Here is a 22,270-nt window from a genome sequence, read left to right as displayed (position 1 = left end):
GCATTTACAGTGGCCAATCAGAGGGTTCTCAAACCGGATACATCACACGGGATGGGGGTTCCCAACCAACCAGAATGGTTTAAAGTTAAACTAAGGAAGTAGACGTAACACATACCGATAGCAGCACCGTTTGTCCAGCGGCTTAACGGTATACCGATACCGTCCAATCAGGTACCGGTATTGACTTAGTACCGGTTCTCGGTACCCATCCCTATCCGGTTATAATAAAATGCCATAAACATTGTTTCTTAAAACAGACGTTGAAGAGCGATATAATAGGCATTCAAAAAGGCTTGAATAGAATATGATGGGTATAAAATACAAAATAAAAGTTACAGATATGTGTAAGATATTAATAATTATTTGATTTAATAAAAGGCAGCGGCAAGTATTTTAAAATAAGCTCTTCCTTTACCAGTTGCACATATTGCATTTCAATATGTTGTATATAATATATCTAACATAATATAATCACCGTCTGTGATTGTGATTTCTTTGATATGTTATCAAGTGTTTGTGGTTAATCATTATTTTTTCTCAGCTGATATCTGAGTGTTCGCAGCAACTGCTCCACAGTTTTCTGCAGTCATGTTGTTCATCACTGCTCTTCTGTTAGCGTTGATCTCTCAGAGTGTCTGGAGCAGGAAGTCAGAGCCGTCGCTCCATGAGTCCGACGGAGGGTTATTCAGAGGATCCGACAAGTATGACTTTGCTGTGGAAGTTGCTGCTGCAGGAGAGGAGTGTTTCTGGCACTTTGCACACCAGAGTGGAAGCTTCTACCTGTCCTACATGGTGAGAGCTTTTACGGTTAACCTGCACTAATGACTGGTTTTTTAAAATATATTTATTGAGCATTAAAAGTACAAAATATCAACTAGTTGTTAATTAACATAATAATAATAATAATAATACATGTTATTTATAGCACTTTTCCTGGAGCTCAAAGCGCTTTGCAAGCAAGTAAAGAAGATAAATAACAACATACATATTAGAGTCAAACTACTAGCTTATTGTTTATGAACAAGTACCTAATTTTGAGTTATTTTGACACAATTAACACTTGTAGTTGGATGTTACATGTTACATAAGAATAGACCGTATTTGTTAGGTGTTATTATGGGAGAATTACTATTCTTGTGGTACTGCTGCCTTATTAGGTCCATATTGAGCATATTAAGACCTAAACTAATGTACAAGAACTTCCTTGCTTGCAATAAATCACTAATTAGAGGGTTATTGAGGAAAAACTCTCGATAGATAGATAGATAGATAGATAGATAGAGGGATAGAGGGATGGATAGATAGATTTCTGGGAGTTTGTTCCAGATATATGGAGCATAATAACTGAACTTGGTACATTTACTCTAGTGCAAATTACTGTATGTACTTTTACTTTAAGTACATTTGGATGCTGACACATTGTAATTGTACTTAAGAGACTGAATGGAGGACTTTTAATTTAAAATGTACTTGTGGTATTTGTACTTTAGTTTAATATCTGAATATCTCCAGGCTTATCACTCTGACTGTCAAGGTGAACCCGTTTGACTTTGAAACATGTGATCAGGATCAGTGTTCCCATACCGGCAGAAATACTGATAACGTGTCAAAAAGTAAAAAGTCATTCAAGGTGAAATACAAAAGGATTAGCATAACAATGTACTTTAAGTGTTGTAACTTGTGTATTAGGATGTCAACAACCTGGTGGAGTAAAAGTGGAATAATTTTATAGCATAAAGTGGAAATACTCCAAGATTCGAAGGTTTTGTGCAAAAAAGTCCACATTGCTGTATTTGTACTTGTACTTCAAAGGCTCTGAATACAACTCGTGGACTTGTTTAATATGTGCTCTCAGGTGCAGTGGGTGACGGGGATAGCCATCGATCACCGGCTGTTTGTGACGGTAAACTCACCGCAGGGCGACCTCATGGTTTCCGAAAACGCCCCCGTCGGTCAAATGAACTTCCAGACCGAGGTGACAGGTAGGACCATCAGAAAAAATGTCATACTATACTGACAGACGTGTGTATCACAGCATCCAGGTAAAGACTACTAAATAATAAAGGAACTACAGCACGGTCACATGACTTCACGTCACCACCGCTAAGCTAAAGGCGGCTAACGTTAGGCTATAAAGGAACTATGGCACGGTCACTGCTCATTCCTTTGAAAATATAACACGTCTATCCGTGTCATAAATAAATATAAGAGTGCGTGTCTGCATTGCTACAGAAAGATTACATTCCAAACCCAGGAATCAGCTCTACAAGCACATACCAACAAGCACAGCATTATTGTTTTTACAAGCAAGAATTACATATAGAAGTCTCTGAAGCTAATCACAGATTCCTCCCATCAGGTTTTTACCGGATGTGTCTCAGAAACCACAACCATTTCGGAGCCATCAGGGTGTTCGTGAACTTTGGCGTCATCTACGAAGGCTTCGAGGAGACGAAGATGGAGACGGAGGAAGGGGAAATAGCCCTCAACAACACTTTGTCCGGTATTGAGGTATTTCAATTAAAGTCTGTTCGGGATTTTGTACTTCATTTTGTTTGGCATGCTCCAATCAATTTAACTCCACAAAAAAGCTTCCATGCTTCTATTGGCTAGCGCTCCGACATTGTACGCGATAGGCTAAGGGGGTGGGACATCTCTAAGCGGTTGACCAATCACAACAGAGCCGGCCAGCTAACCAATCAGAGCAGACTGGGCTCTGGTTTCAGACAGAGGGTGAAAAGAGGTGCTGCAGCACAGACAGTATGAGAAAAATAAAGAGCTTTTTGAACATTAAAGCATGGAGACATGTCACAGTAGAAACACTAAATACAAAAAGAACTTATCTCTGACACCATATTACCCGGAATAATATGCTCAAACTTAATCCAAATCGCTCGTTTAAGAAACTAGCTGCAGCTATTGGATTAACTTTTTGGGTTAATTGTACCTTCAATATCATTAACATTAAAATATGTCTCTAAGTCAGGGGTTGCCAGGGATCTTTATGATAGAAAAAGGGGGCAAACGGTTTGGCTGATTTACTGATTTTTATACAATATATACAATGTTTGGTTTTAGGAGAGTGTGCAGAAGCTCCAGAATCAGATCTTCCACATGTGGCGTCATTACAACTTCGCCCGCATGAGGAAAGGGAAAGACCACTACCTCCTGCAGTCCATCTTCAACTACGTCACCTGGTGGTCGGCGACACAAAGCCTCGTCATCATCGTTTCTGGATATCTGCAGCTCTTCGCCATCAAAAGGCTCTTCAAAACGACCTCCGACGGACCGAGATGCTGAGAGCAGAACGTCCACACTTCTCCTAAATCACTGCTTCAACCCCTTTGCATGATTTCTACTTGTTAGATCAGACTTTAAAGGTCCCCTATTATACTGTTTTTCATCAATATATCACAGGTCTCAAATATATCCAGAGCCTGTCTCTGATTGGCTGAAACACCAAACAGATCATTGCAGCATTACCCATAATCCCCTCTGTTTCAGCCCTGCTTCCAAAGTGCTGATTCTCTGTCTGTTACTTTAGATGAAAATAAGGAGCCCCTCCCCACGCCCCTCTGAGAGATTTTGTTAGAAATAACTCAATGGTGCTCTAGGAGGAGATTCAGGTGATAAGGTGGGGGGGGGGGGGGGGGTACCTTGGTTGCTGATTGGCTAATGGTTACACAAGCCAAAACATCGTGATGACATAATAAAGTGGCCAAAATCTGATCAGCTCATTTTCAGACAGGTTTTTATAGAAATGGATCAAAAAGAGAGAGAATCTTTGTTCCTGAAACTTTCAGAGTCTCTTTCCACAGAGGGGACACATGTTGATGTAGAAGAGACATGAAGAAGAGGGGACACATGTTGATGTAGAAGAGACATGAAGAAGAGGGGACACATGAAGAAGTGGATTGTGCATAATAGGTGACCTTTAATTGATTCATGTTTGGAAAACACAAGATCCTGCAAGTTGGAGACTTAAACCCTAGCTGTTTTGAATGTGTATCCTCATGGGTGATTGAATGTATTTTGTGTCGCTTTATAAAAATGTCAGCGAAATGAAATGTTAAAAATGTAACGTTATGTAAAACACTTTACTGTGAAAGAGACCTCTATGCTGTGTTTCTGTGTTTTTACTCTTTTAGTCTTTTCTATTTGAACAAGTTGTGTTTTTTAGTACAATCTCAGAGTCCTTGAGCATGACTTATTTTCCTCTGCTTCTCAGGTGATTCCTTCGCTCAGCCGAGCTAACTTAGAATGAACACACATAGACAGTGTGCGTGCATCAGGTGAACACACCCTCATTCACATGATGCAAGCCTGCATCCTTACGTAGCACTACAGTGCCTCACAGTGGTACATAACAGTATTGCATCCCGATAGTACAGAATAGACACAATCTCTCTATACATACAATAACTGAGGACATATGTAAACATTTCCCTTAACACCCCCACTTGTTCTCAGGTTGCTGTACTCCAGAAATTTAAACAAAATAACAAAAAGAAAATGTGGACCTCCTCACACATTTTAAACTCCAAAATGAAATGAGTGGAATGATTTGATATTTGATGTGTTTTTAAGATTAGGCCCGCCAGCTGTGAGGAATCTTCCTCCGAATTCATGCGGATAGGTATGGGTTTTGAATGTTATTCCTGCAACCTCTCGGAAAACATATATGGAATTGACATCAATTAATTTGGTGAATGAAAGTTTGAATGTGCTTTTTATTATCACCGGTCATTTATGAGGAAATGCCTCTAAATTCTATCGTGAGATTTAAAATCACAACTGAATTGGGCAGTTGAAGTTACAATTTAATGTAACAAATAAAACTAAAACTGTGAAGTAGAGTTGCAGTGCCCTCATTGGTCATGTGCACGTTCGTGTGTGTTGGAGGAGGGGGCGGATTTTTTCCGGCTGCCTACTTTCAAATTCTAGCTCACTCGAGCTCGTTTCTCCATTCTTACCTACCCTACCTTTAAGTAGTGAGATTTGCATCGTTTTTCTCATTCATTTCAATGGGAGTTGAATTTGAACTAGACGAAATGCCAATTGCTGATATCAGAAATACAATTTGAACTAGTAAAAAATCACTTTTCTGATATCAGGAATTCACATTCTAACTAGTTAAAGGTGGGGTAGGTAATTTTGGAGAAACCAGCTCGAGTGCGCTAGAATTTGAAAATACACAGCCGGAAGAAATCTGTCACTTCCTTACAGAGCCCCTCCTCCAACACACACGAACGCGCACATGACCAATCAGGGCACGAGATAAGTTTGTGCACAGATGGAAGGCTGACAGGCAGGTAGGCCATCCAGTTATTTTATCTGGGCCAGTTAAAATGATTGGTCGTGCTTTTTACAGTACCACGGCTTCCACAGATGACATTTTTTTATAGATTTTTTCTCAAAGCACTTAAAGTATTCATTGCTATCGGGATGTTAAGAGCATTCCATGGAATATAACAAAAAGTGTATCTCGAGCCGGTTTCTCAAACGTACCTACCCCACCTTTAAAGTATATGATATCTGATATCCAGTGGTGTAGTCTACTTTTTTGTAGTGGGTATACTGTAATAATTGTATTCATCCTGTCTAGAAGCAACACCTCATGAACACCATCACACTTACTAATGCATAGACTAGTCTTGAGACTGGTTATGTGTTATCAACATGTCAATGTATTATAAGCATTTTTATGTGACTTTTAACTGCCAGAGACATTAACAATAAAAAAATAAAAGAATGAACAATGATGGAAAAAGCCCACTTATCTTCTAGGGTTGAACAATTAATCGACATTTTTATCAAAATCTCAATATGGCCTACTGCAAACACTGTCTCTGACACAGCTCTCACCAAATGTCCAACTAAATCCTGTCCACCCTTCTCCGTGAGCTCCTGGGCTATTTTGTGTGCTCTGGACGTCTCATGTCGTCTAGTCTTGTTTCTCAAAGAGGCCAGAGATGTTGATCTGCTTGAATCTGAGGACTGGATCTTAAAGTGCACCCACTCCTCAGACATAGACACTCGTTGTTCTGTGAGGACACCTGTTGATTTTGTAGCGCTGCAAAGAGCACAACCTGGAAATAAACAAAACCATGACTAATTAGCATAATACAAGTTTTTACCAATAATATCTGCAGAAAAGAGCCAAGATTTACTCAAAAGTATTTAATAAACTGCTTACAATATTTACATCATGGCTAACAAATGCATGAAAAGCAGATAAAGGGAGAAAAATGTTCCACTTTTTCAATAGCTACTTATTTGACAACTACTGATAACTAACATATAGTAATATAATGGTGCAAATGTTTTAAATGCACTTTTAACATGACCATGAATTAACTCTCATTTGCATAGTCATTGACTTTATGAATTTCTGTTGTTTAGATCAGCTTTCCTTTGCATGTGTGCTGACATGTACCTAACTTTCTGTCCCTCCACTCTAACCAAGGATGCCTGTTCTTACATTCCAGCTACTGTTACGTTAATGATAACCATGCTAATTCCACTTACGGGGTAAATTTGCGGTAGCGCCGGGCTCGTTCTCTGTCACCTTCAGGACAGCCGCCTGACCTGGCTCTTCTTCTGTAGTGGTAATAGGGGAAAACTTCGGAAAACATTAAAATATTTTCGTCTGTTTTCGTTTCATGTTTGCTTCCTGTTTAGCGCTCCGCGAACTTGAATGATGGAAGGATCAAATTCTGATAACGTTAGAGAAACGTGGGGTTTGTCAGAGCCGAACAAAGTGTGTTGCTGTTGCTTAGCAACAGGCCAAAGGCGACGGAAGCCCCAGACGTCCAAAAGTATTAACACAGAAGGGGGCCAAAGCGTGAAAGCGAAGTCACAAAATGATGTTGTTACGTATCATCGCTCATTTTTAAGAGGGCATACGGAAATCACTGGCATTTTCTAGTGGGTATACGGCGTATACCACCGTATCACGTAGACTACACCACTGCTGATATCCTCTAGAATTGAATAAAAGCTAAATCGGCTTGCCATATAGTTATGAATACAAATTGAATTGTAAATCGTAACAATTGAATTCCTGATATCATTTTTTTTATTTTTAACTAGTTCAAACTGTATTTCTGATATCAACAATTGGCATTTCGACTAGTTCAAATATAATTCTTGATATCAGAAATTGGTATTTTTACGAGATCAAATTCAATTGTAAATAGTTTTAATTTGTATTTCTGATATCAGAAATACAAATTACAACTAGTTAAAATTTAATTTAACAAGCTAGAATTTGCATTCTAGCTAGTTGAATGAAATGTTTGATATCAGAAATAAACATTGTTACTTGTAAGAATGGATTTTTTTATATCCTCCAGAAATGAATAAAAGCTAAATCGGCTTGCCATACCATTTCTCTATTCGACAGAGCAGGAGGAAAACAACAGGAGGAGTGTTAAAACCAGGCTCTATTATTATTTGGTCAGTTATATACTGTTCTGTCAGGAAGACTAAACGTCCGAGAGTCCAATACATGTGAACTTTTCCCCTTTAATGGTTTCGGAGCCTTCATAGCTACGTCCTCAAAATGGAGGGCAGCCTGTCTGAAGCTAGATGTTGTCAGAACTATTTGTTGTATTTAAGAACAATATTTGTTTGGCCCAGAAGTCCTCTGTAAACTGTTACATTCCATATTATTTCAAATGTGTTGCTTTCTTATCTGAAATTGTAGTCAATGTTAATAACTTAATGGAAACCTCAGATTTTTTAAACTTAGGATCGTGTTTAGTCAAGAAAAAGGTAAATGTGTGCATTTTATTATAAAGTTGTGTATATTTACAGACTGTTGTAAAAACTGAGAAGCTTATAAACATCAGGCTAACAACTAAATTAAAGATTTTTGGAGTTTTATTTTAATTGTAGTTATTAATTTAGAATGTTTGTCGAGAGAGAGAGAGAGAGAGAGAGAGAGAGAGAGAGAGAGAGAGAGAGAGAGAGAGAGAGAGAGAGAGAGAAGAGAGAGAGAGAGAGAGAGAGAGAGGGGGGGGGGGGGGGGGGAGGGGGAGGGAGAGAGGAGTTTCTTCCAAAGCTTTCTCTGTTTGCAAGGAACTATTTGTAAGCAGCTTGTTTCCTAACGGACACACCCAGCGGCGAGTCCTTTCAGGTGGAGCAAATCCACGGGAGCAACAGGTGATGAAGACTCGCTGTTGAAGGGTACTATACGTTATAACTATAGGTTATAACCCACTCCCCCTCATCACTCGTTGGTTTGGAACAGCACTTAATGTTGCGAGAACACGCAAACGGAGGGGTAGCGTGTAGGTGGCGGTTTGGAATTGGGCAAAAATCCATGGAGTTAAGAATGCTAGCGGAGGTTAGCTTACCGCGCTAGCTCCACATAGACGGTGACGGAACTTGACTACACAGCGTTCATTGCAGAGACCAATCGTTATCATTTGTCAGGGGGGAAAACCGTCAAAACACCTATCTGAATGGAATTTGCGGTGTTTATTGCTTAAGAAACGTCTGGAATATATCCCCCACGAAGCTAAGGATGTTAGCTTTCTAGCTCGAGACGGACGGGAACGTAGCCTAGCAACACAGCAGTCACTGGAGGAAAAGTTGCTGTGATTTGATAAAAACATGTCTAAAGTTGAAACGCTGAGAGCATTTGTCAACGAGCGGCTCACTGCAGCTGCTGAGGAGATATTCCAGCTGTTTGAGAGGACGATAGCAGAGGAACTGGAGTCAACTTTAAAGGAGAATCAACGACAACAGAAGCTACTGGACGCCCTTTTGAACCCAGAAGTCCGGCTACAAAGAACAGGTTTGTCAAGTGTTATTGTTTTTCAGACGTGGGAAGTAACTAAGTACATTTACTCAAGTAATATACTTAAGTACCATTTTGAGATACTTGTAAATACTTGAAACACTTTCCTTTTTATGCTGCTTTGTACTTCTACTCCACTACAGTTCAGAGGTAAATGGTGTACTTTTACTCCACTACATGTATTTAATCCCTTACTTTACAGATGTGGATGAATGATGTGAAATATAATCAAGTGTTAAATCAGACTTTAGTTCCACCTGGAGTAAATCCACAAGCTACCCTGCAGTATACAAAGTCATTCAAACTAGCTGCACCTTTACCAGCTTTGAGAACACTTTAATGATCAATCATTATAAAACATATCATATTTATTATTCTGAAATGGACCAATCTGCACAATGACTACTTTTACTGTCGCTACTTTCACTATATTTTTGATGGACTTTTACTGTAACAGAGTATTCATACACTCTAGTACAGGGGTATTCAACTAAAATTCAACGAGGTCCAGTTAGAGAAAGTCTCCACATGCAAAGGTCCGGAACATCAAAATGTCTAACTTGCTTCATGAATTAGTGTGATATATAGTGAGGTAGCCTGTAGCTTTATCAACGTCTGCATGTAATCAACAACTGACTGCCAATCAAATAAAGAAAGTACAATTAAAAAAAATATATATATATTTATTGTCAATTAACATTGAACGATACAGATATACTGTGGATATGTGTAATGTTCCTCTGGCTGCATTTATAAATAAAATAGATTTTGAAAATATGTGCATCTTAAAAGTGCTTACTTTTTGATAAATAAAATAAAGTGTAGCAGCAGCTTGAGTTTCCCTTTTTCTTTGTTAACCGTTTCACATCATGATTTAACAGTTTCAGACGATTATAGAACAATATCAGTCTTTACACACATCATAACAATTGAACAGTTTTAAAGTTTCTCTTTCTTTCCCTCTTATATTGCAGTCCCTCACTCACTTTTTTTAAAATTCAGTACGAGAATTGAGCTGGAGCTTGTCCTGCCAGGAGTTTGTAATTCTGGGCTGAAATGGTGTCAGGGCCATTCTCATTCACACATGCATGTGCTCATTGGTTAGCCTCGGTTAGTCTGCCCTGGAACCAGTGCTTGAATTGGAATAAAAAAGGTGCCAGTGCTCTAAATCAGCAACTGTTTCAAGTCAATTTATTTATACAGCCCAAAAACAAGTATTTGGCTCAAAATCATTGTATATCCTATAATGCTGGTGGGTTTGTCTCTTTACTGTATATTTTAGAAAGGCTCACTGTACTTAAACAAAATGACTCAGGGTGCCAAAAAAGAACTGCTATTTTTATAACATTTTATAACATTTTTTTTTAAATATTGAGGTTAGATGCATCAATCTGGTGCACTTTGAGAGCAAAATGAAGAGATATATGGATACCTCTCAACATCCATATGAAACACAACTGTAAGCAGATTAACTTTTTCTTTATGGATATAAAATAAACTAAAGCCTGACTCCTACTGGCGGCTGGTTAAATGACTCCTCGTCCCTGAGTACACTCACCATCTTTCAGCAGGAAAGGAGAGAGGGAATCAATGGAGCTGCCAGGGAGGACACAGGGGAATCCAGACGTTGGTCTATGGGATGTAGACGTAGCACTTTGTATGGAGAACTGAGAGAGAGAGAGAGAGAGAGAGAGAGACAGAGAGACAGAGAGAGAGAGAAACATTATATACTGTATGTGTTCATTATATCTACTATTTCAATATTATTATGTATTGTTTCATACTCACATTGTTAAAAAAGGCTCCAGAAGGCCTTGGGGACAGCAGTATCAGGGGCTGAAGCTGGACAGGCTCTTTCATCAGCACTTCTCCTTCCCTTTGCCAGCCACGACCTCACATACTTTTCTGGATTGAACTGTCCTAGCGGTGGTCCATTGCATTTGATAAAAACCAGACTGGACAGTCGGCTGACAGAGAGAGCATTCCTTTTTGCAGTAAGGATATCATTCATGCTGCTGAATGCCCGCTCACACTCACAGCGATGGTTCGGACTGCTTTTAGTAGAGGCTCCATGGCAGCAGGCGTACGGGATGCCCTGATTTCCTTGTATTCACGAAAGCCCTGAACAGTCTCTCTTCTGTCCACTTTCAGCAGTTCGCACAAACGTAGCACCTCTGCGTCTCCATACTGTATGTCTAACTCCTCTTCAGGCCAACTACCAGGATGGAGAACTTTTATGTCATGTATTAGCTGATTGTCCCGGGCCTCCCGGCCATGTAATGGGCTTTCTCTTGTGCTGACATGAGAGGAGGTTGTGGAAGTCATTCTGTGTCTCAGATTCTCTACCATACTGCGGAAAAACTGACCTGCATGAATCTGTACAAGCCTGCCATTCTCATGCAGGGCAACACCCTTGAAATATTTCTCAGCTAGAGCTCTATGAACTGTAGTCATATGTGGGCCAGGCATGGAGACCATGGATTCAAAAACTCGTATTTCTTGAGTTAGGAGCCTATCTGCTGTAGGCAGTGTCATCTCTCTTTTTTGGAGTTGCCGAGAGAGGTCGCTGAGCTCTGTGAGCGCATCATACATCAGTCCCAGATTGCTGACAAACGGTGCAGATGTGAGCACATCATCAAGGCCCTTGTACTTTGCTCTGTCTCTGGAATCCCTGCTCATGTCGTTTGCAGCATTTGAAAAGTGATCATGAAGCACTCTGTAGTTTTCCCAGACTGCTCTGATGCTCCTTTCACTTGAAGCTACCCAGCGGATGGACAAAACACGCCCGATCACCAGGAGACGCTGTCCGACTGCTTGTGCACACTGCGCTAACTGCCTCTGATTTTTGGGGGAGGCATGAAACAAAGAGTAGAGTTTATCAAAAAATATTTGAAAATGATTGACCCCTGAGACCTCCTTGACCACATCCCCAACTGCCAGCTCTAGTCGATGATTTGAGCAGTGCCACACAAACAGGCTTGGGAATTTACTACACAACTGGGTAGCAACGCCTGTTCTCTTCCCTAGCATTACTGAAGCCCCATCACATGCAAAAGAAACTAAACACTGACCTAAAAAGTCCTCGCTAAAATGTCTTCCAAGACACTCCATTAAAGCCTTTGTGATGTCATCAGCAGTTGTTCCATCCAACTCGATCAGCTCCCAAAAAAACGTTTCGGGCTCAGCATCAGCTAATGCTGAGCGTAGACACACAACAAGCACAGTTTTACCACTAATAGTGGTAGATTCATCGACCAAAACACAGTTTTCTTTTGTTTTCTATAATGTCTTTGGCCATTTTTGTCTTCAGCTCATCTGCTATGTGGTCGATGATTTCACCGCAGGTTTTATTAGAGTGCAAAACCCTGCCCACGTTCAGCCCGTTCAGTTTCTGCAAGTTCAAATCAATTGGCATGTCCGTGAATGGCCGGCTATGCTTTCCAATTTTATATGCCGTTCGAAAAACTCTGATAGTGGTCTCGTATTCTGATCTATGCATAGACTGCACTTGCTTTTGAATTGCTTCACGTGAAGCAGACTGAAGTATGTCAGCAGCTTTTACATGGGCTTGTGATTCTTTGTGTTCTTTGATTTTTTTTCTCAGGCTAGCTTGTTGTTTGCACTTCTCACTACCAAAATGAGACACTGCACACTCACCCCATTCAATCGAGAGTTTCAGTCCTTGTCCAGTGTGTTTTCCCAAATATTTCACCTCTTTACATATCCGACATCCCAGCTTTTTGTCTTTAACAATGAGCCATTCATTGATCTTGCAAAAATAGTCCACCTGGTCCCTTGTCCAGCAGTCAGGTGCATCGCTTTGCCCGGTGTTGTTGGTGGTAGTTACGCCAGCAGCAGCTAACGTTAGCGGGAGAGAAGGCTCTGTTGGAGCTAGTGCTACTGAACTTGGAGCAGGAGGGTCGACGAGAGAAGGCACAATTTCAGACACAGGCACAGCATTTTCTGTATTTGCAGTCGGGTCCTTGTCCGGCGACAACCGCTGTCTTTTCGCACTATTAAGCCACGTTAACATTTTTGAAATGCTAACGTCGTCGTTATGTGATGTATTTTCTGCTCTAGTCTATCGCGGCGGTGCGTCAGAGATGCGTCATGAGATGCGTCATGAGATGTCACCGGCAAATTTGTTGACATGCATCATGACGTGCCGCCGGCTGCCGGCGGCTGAGTACCGGCATTTTACTGAGTACCGGAGTACCGGCAAGGTGCCGGTACTCAGTAAGAAGTGCCGGTACTACAAGGGTAAAAATCAGAAGTGCCGGTACTGCGTACCGGTGAGTACCGGCCCAATTCAAGCACTGCCTGGAACAATATTTAGTTTTGATTTTGATCCTGGTCGACTGATCATATTGGGCTCTCAGTTCTGACTTGAGAGGGAATGTTTGGTCAAACACTTTGTGTTTTGTTTCATAGTGGCGTTTTGGCACTTTTAATGAGCGCGGTCTCTGAACAAATGAGACACACTGGCTCTGAGCTCCCAGTGGGCAGGATAAACATGAATGAGTCCACTCGGAGTTAAAAGCTCTGTTCTCTCTGTCCACTTTCCTCTTCTTGGAGAGCGCCATGTGTAATTATTTGTCTCTCCCTGTCTGCCGCTAACATGCCTGTTCACTCTCCTCTACGTCTTCTCTCCCTGTATCGCTAATTATTCTCTTCACTCACTTTCCTCTCCGCTTCTCTCTGCCGCGCTCTCATCTCTTCTTCTGTGTTTCTCTCTCTGTATCGCTCACTCGTCTCTTTCGCCCCCTGTCGGCGGCGGTTAAAATAGAATCACCCCGTCAAAATTGAAATCCCCAGGCCCTATTAATCTGTTAAATCCTGAGCCTGTTTTTCAGGTCTCAGGCTCGAAAATGACATTCCCAGAACAAATGACCCTATCTTCACTTCTAAAAGGGTTAAATTAATAATCTTTGTTCTCAAAGTAATGATAAACCTGTGAGCTGTAGAAAAGTCAGAATCAATATAGATGTTTTTTATTTTAAAGAAAATTCAGATTGAACATAGTAAAAGACTGTAAATTATAGTGTCCGTCCCAAAATTCTTTTTTTCCTTATAGTGAAAACCAGGGACATGCACAGGTACGGGCTAATGTTGCCCGGGCAACGGCCTGTTTGCAATTTTTGTCTAACCTGCCCCTCTGGAGAGAGTGAGAGGTTTTTTTTTCTTTTCTGTTGTGGCCGAATAAACATGATGAGCCCACAATTGGTATTGTAGCGTCTCGCTATGGGAAACACACCAAGTCAGCGCTTTCATCTGCCCCCAGTCACGTGACTTTGTTTACAATCTGACGGCTGGAAGCAAAGGAAAGCCCTCTGAGTCCGGCCTTATATGGTTATGGTGATCATACCAAATGCCCGCCTGGCTTTGGTGGCCAATTCCCGGGTCAATCTTTCCCCGTTTTTTAAATATGCTGTTAAGACCACATCTAGTGTCGGATTTTGGAAAATTGATTTTGAATTTTCTCATGGCAGTTAGACTAGGGGACAAACCAGGGGACTTTACTTCGTCTTGACACCGTCGTTTATTTACAAAAAAACACCTAATTATTAGGGGTGTAGTGGTATACGTACCCGTACCAAAATTATTCGGTACGGGCCCTTCGGTTTGGTACACGTGTGTACCAAACAAATATAACGTTAAACGTAAAAAATAGAGAACGTGAACAACTTTTTTGGAAGTAATCTCCGGTGCTGCGTCTCAGCATTCAGAGTCATTTGCTCACATTGGGTTCAACGCGTCATAGAGCGACCAAGTCATTTCATTGGACGAGAGGCATACTATGAGAGCTGGTCACAGGGATACGTTCAAAAATAAGTCAGTAATTTGAGGAAATGGCTAACGCATATAAAGTTGAGCTCTAAAATCCTCCAGCATCATTGAAGTCTCCGGTTTGGGAACAATTTGGTTTCGCAGTTACGTACAAGGATGACGGACAAAGACAGGTGGACCGAACCAAAGCTGTTGTCGGCATTGTTCAACTAAAATTGGTTACGCGGCTGACAATACATCAAACTTGCACACTCATTTGAAAAGGCATCACCCGAACGTGAATATCACCGGTACCAAAAGAAAACAGACTGAAGTGCAAACCCAACTCCCGCTAGCATTTAAGCCTCCACCACTCGCAACAAGTTCAGACCGAGCCAAAGCTATTACAAACGCCAAATATCCTTATGTTGCCATGTTAGCAAAGCGCTACCTGGCTGTATCTGCTACCTCTGTCCCTCGAGAGGGTGTTCTCCACAGCAGGAGACATTGTTAGTGCCAGCAGATCTGACCTTTCAGCAAGCAATGTGGACAAGTTCATCTTTCTTTAAACAAACATGAAAATACAATGACAAGCAAGTCCTAATGTCAAACTGGCTGCTTAGGTACTAGTACAGTACTGTATTTGAGTGAATATTCACAGTTTAATAATAATTAAAAACCCAAAACTAATAGTTTGTTTTGTGAGTACTAGTACAGTAAAGTTCAAATACAGATTATTTAGGTTCATCGAAATGCTACACCTTAATGTTTATTTTATTATATTTTGTATTTATTTGAGTGAATACATTATTCACAGTTTAATAATAATTAAAAAAAACAAAAACATATGTTATGTTTTGTGATAATTGTTTCTGCTGTACTGAAAACGTACCGAACCGAACCGTGACCTAAAAACCGAGGTACGTACCGAACCGAAATGTTTGTGAACCGTTACACCCCTGATATATATTTATTTTATGTTTCAGGGGTAGACATTAAGGGTAAAATGCCACTGGCTCTCCGGGCCGGTGTAATTGTATTATCACTGGCCCCACCATTGTAACCGCTGGCCCGGAGCATTCGTCCAAAAAAAATCGACTTATAATGAAGAAAATTAACACATTTGTTGCAATAGTAATTTATGCACTAACTACATTACTACTTGTTCCACAACATTTGAATCATCAGTTCTTCCTCACTTTCCTCAGTTTATTAAAATAATGATATTGTGGTCATTGCTAAAAAAAATCTGCTATTATGAGTATTATTATTTGTATAATGAACTTTCTGTCTTCCTGTCATCAGGAGTTAGAAATGTAATGGCTATGTATTAGATTAGATTAGAACCTTCCCTATAGATTTATATATATAAGATTTCCCTATAGCCAATACCTTTATATTTTCTACTCTTCACTTACTTGTCAGCATAGGTCGGCAGAAGACCTTGTTTATATTGGCATCATATTGAGAGGTGCAGTGACGCATCCTAAAACCAGGAAGTAAGCTGCTGGTTCCCTCGACAAAAAAGCAATGGGATTTCTCCATAGGGTTTTGGAAAATAGCTGGAAATAAGGTCTGTGGAAAACAAACCTGTTTGATAAATGCACGTTTTGTTCAGCCGGATAATATCCACATGTCTACACTACTTTTATCATTTTATAATCATAAATCTAATCGATAGATTATAAAAGGGTTTTAGGACGCGTCACTGCACCATTAGAAAACAATTCCATCGATCAAGCTGGCTGAAACTTTCTCTCCCTCTTCTTCTCATGCTCCCTGTCACTCCTTTCACTCCTCCGGTGACTTTCTTTTATTTGAAGATTGTTTTTTGCCGGGCGCTCACGGGCAAACGGGAGCCTGCTCGCGCTGGCTCTGCAGCAAACAGCTGTTTACTTTTCACCCAACAACGACAACAGCCTCACGAAACGCTATGTTGTAGCGTTAATAAACGAAACAATTTAACTAAATTGCAAGTCAAAATACCAATACCACAGGACAATTCTTTTTTTTTAAAGCAATATTTTTAGTGGCCCGAGCGGGCAAGTGGAAAATACGTTATGCTGGCCCGGGGTGTAAATAGTGCTTCCGGGCCAGCGGGCCATTTAAAATGTCGAGCCCTGTGTTTTGTGGTGATCTTTTCTGCTGTACCGAAAACGTACCGAACCGTGACTTAAAAACCGAGGTACGCACCGAACCAAAATGTTTTTGAACAGGTACACCCTTACTAATTATACTTGTTGTGCTTCTGTCTTTCTGTGTCTTTTCATCTGTAAACTCCCTCAACGCTCGCTCTCTTTTCTTGATCGCCCTCTCACGGAGAACACTTCACTGTCCCGCTTCATCGTAGGATTTCTGCCACGTCTCTACTTCAGTTTGACCATCTCTGTTTGTTCTGTTACAGCTAAGTTTACTCTTGTTTGCATTTTGTGGGCTATTCTTTGTGTGCCTATTGTGCCTAGTCGTGGTCCCTTTAAGAATCAGGATGACATCATCAGATGGGTGTGTCAGGTGATCATTAGAGAGGAAATAGGCAAAGCATGGCTCTGTGAGCAATGTGTTATTGTTTGTTAGAAATCCAGCTAGACTATCGAGTTCATTTTGATTTATCGTACGATAAGTCAATTAATTTCTTATCGTGACAGGCCTATGTATACGAATAGGATAATAAAACACTGTGAAAGGAGAATAATGAATGACATATATATGAAATAATATGACAGTAAAATAACAGTAAAAAGTTGATGTTTTGTTATAATAAAGTTGTGTTTAATAGTTATTGGTTATGTTTATATTATTGTAACGTATACTGATATCTATCCAATCGGTGTTGAGATTTATTTTTATATTTGTATGGTATTTGGTTATTCATACTTGTGTACATATTCTATATATTAGTATATATTACTTCTGCATCCAACCTCTTTGTTTTCAAAAGTGGTTGGGACACTTCTTTTAAATCAAACTATATTGCGCGCCACCCTTTTTTTGGTACACAGTAATGTCGTTACTATTATCTGGCAGCACCTGCTGTGTAGAGAGGATTCACAGTCAGACTTCAGACGGTTTGGTAGGAACCATTATATAAATGTGTGGCGAATGATCTCTGTCTTTCTTATAGAGTCTTGACAGTGCATGACATTAAGGATTTTGGGAGATGGCCCTGTTGGCCATCTAAGCTAATTTACAGATGGCCCTGAGCCCACCAGAGATTGCCCTGAAAAATGCGTGGGGACGAAATGCCACGACGGGTTTGGGGGGCCTCCCCCTAGAATATTTAGATTTTTGCAGGTCTTAGATGCTGTCTGGTGCATTCTCTAGACTGAATTATAAGATGAACCAGCACAATATTATATTGTACAATTTCAATTTTATTCTTCATTTCACTTGTTTGTTTGTTCTTGTTTGTGTTTGCTCTCTTGCATGTCCTGCATAGCTATAAGAAATACTTAAGTTGTTGGTCAAGACACTAAAGTAAAAAAAGTAGAAAACATTACATTCAGTTGTAACTGCCAAAACAAACATTATTTACACTATTATGGCCCCTGTTAAAAATGTTTGTAATGTTATCTACTGTAAGTTGGTCGAACAAATGCCTCCTCCCCCGGACGCTGACCGAGCAGACCCGAGCAGCAGTCGAGAGGAGCCGAGCGCATCCGCGAAGCATACAAAATGGCGACGTCAGAGTTCCCGTTGGCCGGCAAATCTAAATCTCTTCGGTCAAAATAATTTCCCTTTAGCACAATACCGCTTCAGTTGCGCCACTTATGTGACAGACAAGAAGAGTATGTGACAGACAAGAATAGTCAATTCTAATGTCTAACACTTAATGTGGAGAAAGAGATGTCCTGTATGGGTTGATTGTGCGTTGATCTGTTGGTAATGCCTCGGGGTTCCGGTGGGCATTTAAATAAATGCATAATGCTGCGCTATACTTTGTGGCCTCACCCAGTTGCATAGCGACACTTATTGTTTAGGTGTCTTTTAATAAGCAGGTAGTCATATCATTAGCTAGAACTAGCTGCATCTGATTGATATGGACATAAACGCAGGTGAAGTCTAATCTGACGGGAGAGAGAGATCAGCTGCTGCTGACGAGTCGACACGCAGCGCTGCATGATCACATGCAGCGGTGAGCGGACAAAACACACACTTCAGGTTAGAATATCACACGTAGCTTTTAATTACCTCTCAAACTACCGTAACTAGTTATAGATGTTTAGTTTTACTGTCGGGTCACTCATTACTGGATCCGTGAGCTGCTGGCATAATAGATTGCCCGATCGGGCAACCAGCAGGTGAGGCTTCATTGCCCGAGCTAAATACTAGATGGCCCCGGGCCATTGGGCAGCCCTTAATGTCAAGCCCTGCTTGATCACGCCCGTTCTCCACAGTGATGCAAATGCACACGCACATGTTGTGAAAACTATGTTTACAAACCAAAGCCCTGCAGGGGTCTGGGGGATTATTTTTTAACATGTCAAGTACGCATTCTTGTTATCTTTCACAATAACACAAAGCAAAAAGACAACGTTTACTTAAGGAAACGGGCCAAACAACATTCCTGCATGTTTCTGAGTCATTTGAGAGTCAGTAGAGTAAGGAGGCTTTTTTTTTTTTTTTAAAGCTGCAAAGCGGGATCAATTTTTTTTTTTTTTAACATTTTTAAAGTTTATTAACATCTTGACACTAAACCAGTGTTTTTGTTTATTACATTTCTTTGTGCACGCTCTTTCTCAGAACATTTATAAGTTGTGCTTTTAAAAAGTGGTGGGGACAAAATTGTCCGTCTATGGTTGTCTGACGGATTACGTTCTTTCAGCATATTAAAAACGATGTATCTCAAGATGCGTTGGAGTTAAACTGAAGGGGGAAAGGTTCTGGACCTCCTTGGTCTTCCATGGTTTCCTATTGTTGTAAACACAGACACATTTGTTGATACAGACATTTTCAACACAGGACCTGATGCAGAAAAGTTCTTATGAGGCGTATTCCTCTTTATCAGATCAGAGAACATGTCCCGATGTTTGCATTCATATATTTGTTTTGCAGACCCTCTCTCCGACCATGTTTTGAACCATGTTCACAAACACATTTATATCTATTGGTTATATAAGAGTAGACACTAGGGCTGGGAATCACCAGGCTTCCCACGATACGATACTATCGAGATACTTAAGACACGATACGATAGTATTGTAATTCTACGGTATGCTAAGTATACGATGCGATATTGCAAATCTCATGGCTCATATCCATGTCCGTCTTCCCTTCCTGGTTAAAACATGTATTTGCAATATGAATAGTTTATTTAAGTAACCGGATTTGTGTTCTTTGAACCTGAAAAGGAGATGGCCTTGTTTTTGTTACTTTCCTTGCAATTGTATACATGTATTAACGTAACTTCCTGTTTTATATACGACCATCTTTCAGAGGGATATGCTACAGTTTATATGAAAACATATCGATACTTGGCATCCGTGTATTGATACAATATCGCCACACAAAGTATTGCGATACTATGCTGTATCGATTATTTCCACCACCCCTAGTACACACAGTGGGGGGATTTCTCATTAAATTGATAATAAATGATTGAGTGTTAACATGAAATTGGAGTCATCTAACACGTCTGCATTCATGTCATTGATCTCCACAGATACCCAGCAGCAGGAGTGTAGCCTCAGTGTTGTAGAGGAGGACCCAGAGCCCCCCCACATTAAAGAGGAAGAGGATGAACTCTGGTCCAGTCTGCAGATAGAGCAGGAGGTGGCTGATACTTACCTCCCTTTCACTTCTGTGAAGATTGAAGAAGAGGATGAAGAGAAGGCTCAGTCCTCCTCACCGCTTCATGAAATCAAGACTGAGAATAACCGAGAGGTAGAGAAAACAGAAACTGATGAAGAGGAGTGTGAAGGATCAGATCCAGATGATCCTTTACAACCAGCTACTCAATACACAAGTTCACACTCTGAGTACGAGACTGAAGACAGTAGAAATTGGGAGAAACGGCAAGACAATGAAGTACCCGGAAGTGGCATTGAGGGTGAACATGGGTGTGCTAGAAGCTTTGTGCATGAGGGGAATCTGCAGAAACACACTGGAGAGACACTTTATAGTTGCACCTTCTGTGATTTCATATCTGTGAAAAGGTCAGGTTTGACCAAACACCTCAAAGTTCATTGTGAAGCAAAACCTCAAAGCTGCTCAGTTTGTCAACAAACATTTAAAAGGAGAAGTGAGTTGGTGTCGCACATGAGAATCCACTCAAGGGAGAAACCATTCAGTTGTCCTGTTTGTGGTAAAGGTTTCACATACAAGTCTATTCTGAATAGACACTATACTGTCCACACAGGGGAGAGACGAGTCAGCTGCTCAGTTTGTAGTAAAACATTCGCAACAGGAGACAATCTGAGAACACACCTGATCCTCCACACAGGGGAGAAACCATTCAGTTGTCCTGTTTGTGGTAAAGGTTTCGCATACAAGTCTATTCTGAATAGACACTATAGTGTCCACACTGGGGAGAGACGAGTCAGCTGCTCAGTTTGTAGTAAAACATTTGCAACAGTAGGCAATCTGAGAACACACCTGGTCCTCCACACAGGGGAGAAACCATTCAAGTGTAAGGTTTGTGGTAAAAGATTCGCAGAAAGGTCGAATCTGAAAAAACACTCAACTATCCACGATGGGAAAAAACCATTCAGTTGCACAGTTTGTGATAAAAGTTTCACATACAAGTCAATTCTGAATCAACACGTCCACCTCCACACAGGGGAGAAAGAATTCAGCTGTTCAGTATGTAGTAAAACATTCGCAACACGTGGCAATCTGACACAACACTCAATTGTCCACTCCGGGGAGAAACCGTTCAGTTGTACGCTTTGTAGTAAATCCTTCACCCAAAGATCAAATCTGAGAAAACACTTGATTGTCCACTCGGGGGTGAAACCGTTCAGTTGTACGCTTTGTAGTAAATCCTTCCCCCACAAATCAAGTCTGAAAAAACACTTGATTGTCCACACGGGGGAGAAACCATTCAGTTGTTCACTTTGTGGAAAACACTTTGCACAAATGACAAATCTGACACAACACTCAATTGTCCACACCGGCCAGAAACCATTCAGTTGTACGGTTTGTGGGAAAGGCTTCTCCCTGAGGTCCAATCTGAGACAACACGCAACTGTCCACGCCGAGGAGAAACCATACAGCTGCTCAGTTTGCAAGACAGATTTCACTCGGGCGTTCAAATTAAATAAACACAAGTGTGCTGGTGAGAGAAGCAACATAGAGTGAAGTTGCAGAGATGTTTTTCACGTTTTTCATGCTGCAGATATGTTTAATAGAGTTGTGTAGTGTAGAGTCCTAAAACCCCGAAGTGAGTTAGCATTTTACCACTTCCTGTTCCCTCACCTCAGAGCCAATGGGTTTTTTGAACATGTTTTCTTAGAGAGCGCCATGTGTAATTATTTGTCTCTTCCTGTCTGCCACAAACACGCCTGTTCACTCTCCTCTCCGCTTCTCTCCCTGTATCGCTAATTATTCTCTTCACTCACTTTCCTCTCCACTTCTCTGTTACAAAAATACGTCTTCCCTGGACCGCTCTATGGTGTTGGGTTATACATGCTGTGTGAGTTGAGTGTAAATAAAGAATTACAGAAATTCAACCTTCATGGTTTTCTTGTTTTTACTTCGCTT

General features: G+C 40.7%; 2 protein-coding genes across 2 annotated transcripts; both read left to right on the top strand.

Moving 5' to 3' along the window:
* The first annotated feature begins 510 nt into the window (after nucleotides 1-510).
* LOC307040121 (transmembrane emp24 domain-containing protein 6-like) lies at nucleotides 511-3,641 on the top strand. The gene is made up of 4 exons (XM_079682689.1): nucleotides 511-792; nucleotides 1,856-1,982; nucleotides 2,360-2,511; nucleotides 3,079-3,641. Exons 1-4 carry the CDS (start codon nucleotides 589-591, stop codon nucleotides 3,298-3,300), a joined length of 705 nt encoding a protein of 234 aa, XP_079538815.1. The 5' UTR covers nucleotides 511-588; the 3' UTR covers nucleotides 3,301-3,641.
* A 4,402-nt stretch (nucleotides 3,642-8,043) lies between these two features.
* On the top strand, nucleotides 8,044-22,239 carry LOC307040119 (uncharacterized protein). Its single transcript, XM_079682687.1, has 2 exons — nucleotides 8,044-8,803; nucleotides 20,232-22,239. The coding sequence occupies exons 1-2, from the start codon at nucleotides 8,620-8,622 to the stop codon at nucleotides 21,866-21,868; spliced, it is 1,821 nt and encodes a 606-aa protein (XP_079538813.1). The 5' UTR covers nucleotides 8,044-8,619; the 3' UTR covers nucleotides 21,869-22,239.
* The last annotated feature ends 31 nt before the right edge of the window (nucleotides 22,240-22,270 follow it).

This window comes from Notothenia rossii (assembly GCF_949606895.1).
Source record: "Notothenia rossii genome assembly, chromosome: 5".
Taxonomy (NCBI): Eukaryota; Metazoa; Chordata; class Actinopteri; order Perciformes; family Nototheniidae; genus Notothenia; species Notothenia rossii.
This window is presented reverse-complemented; position numbering and strand designations above follow the sequence as displayed.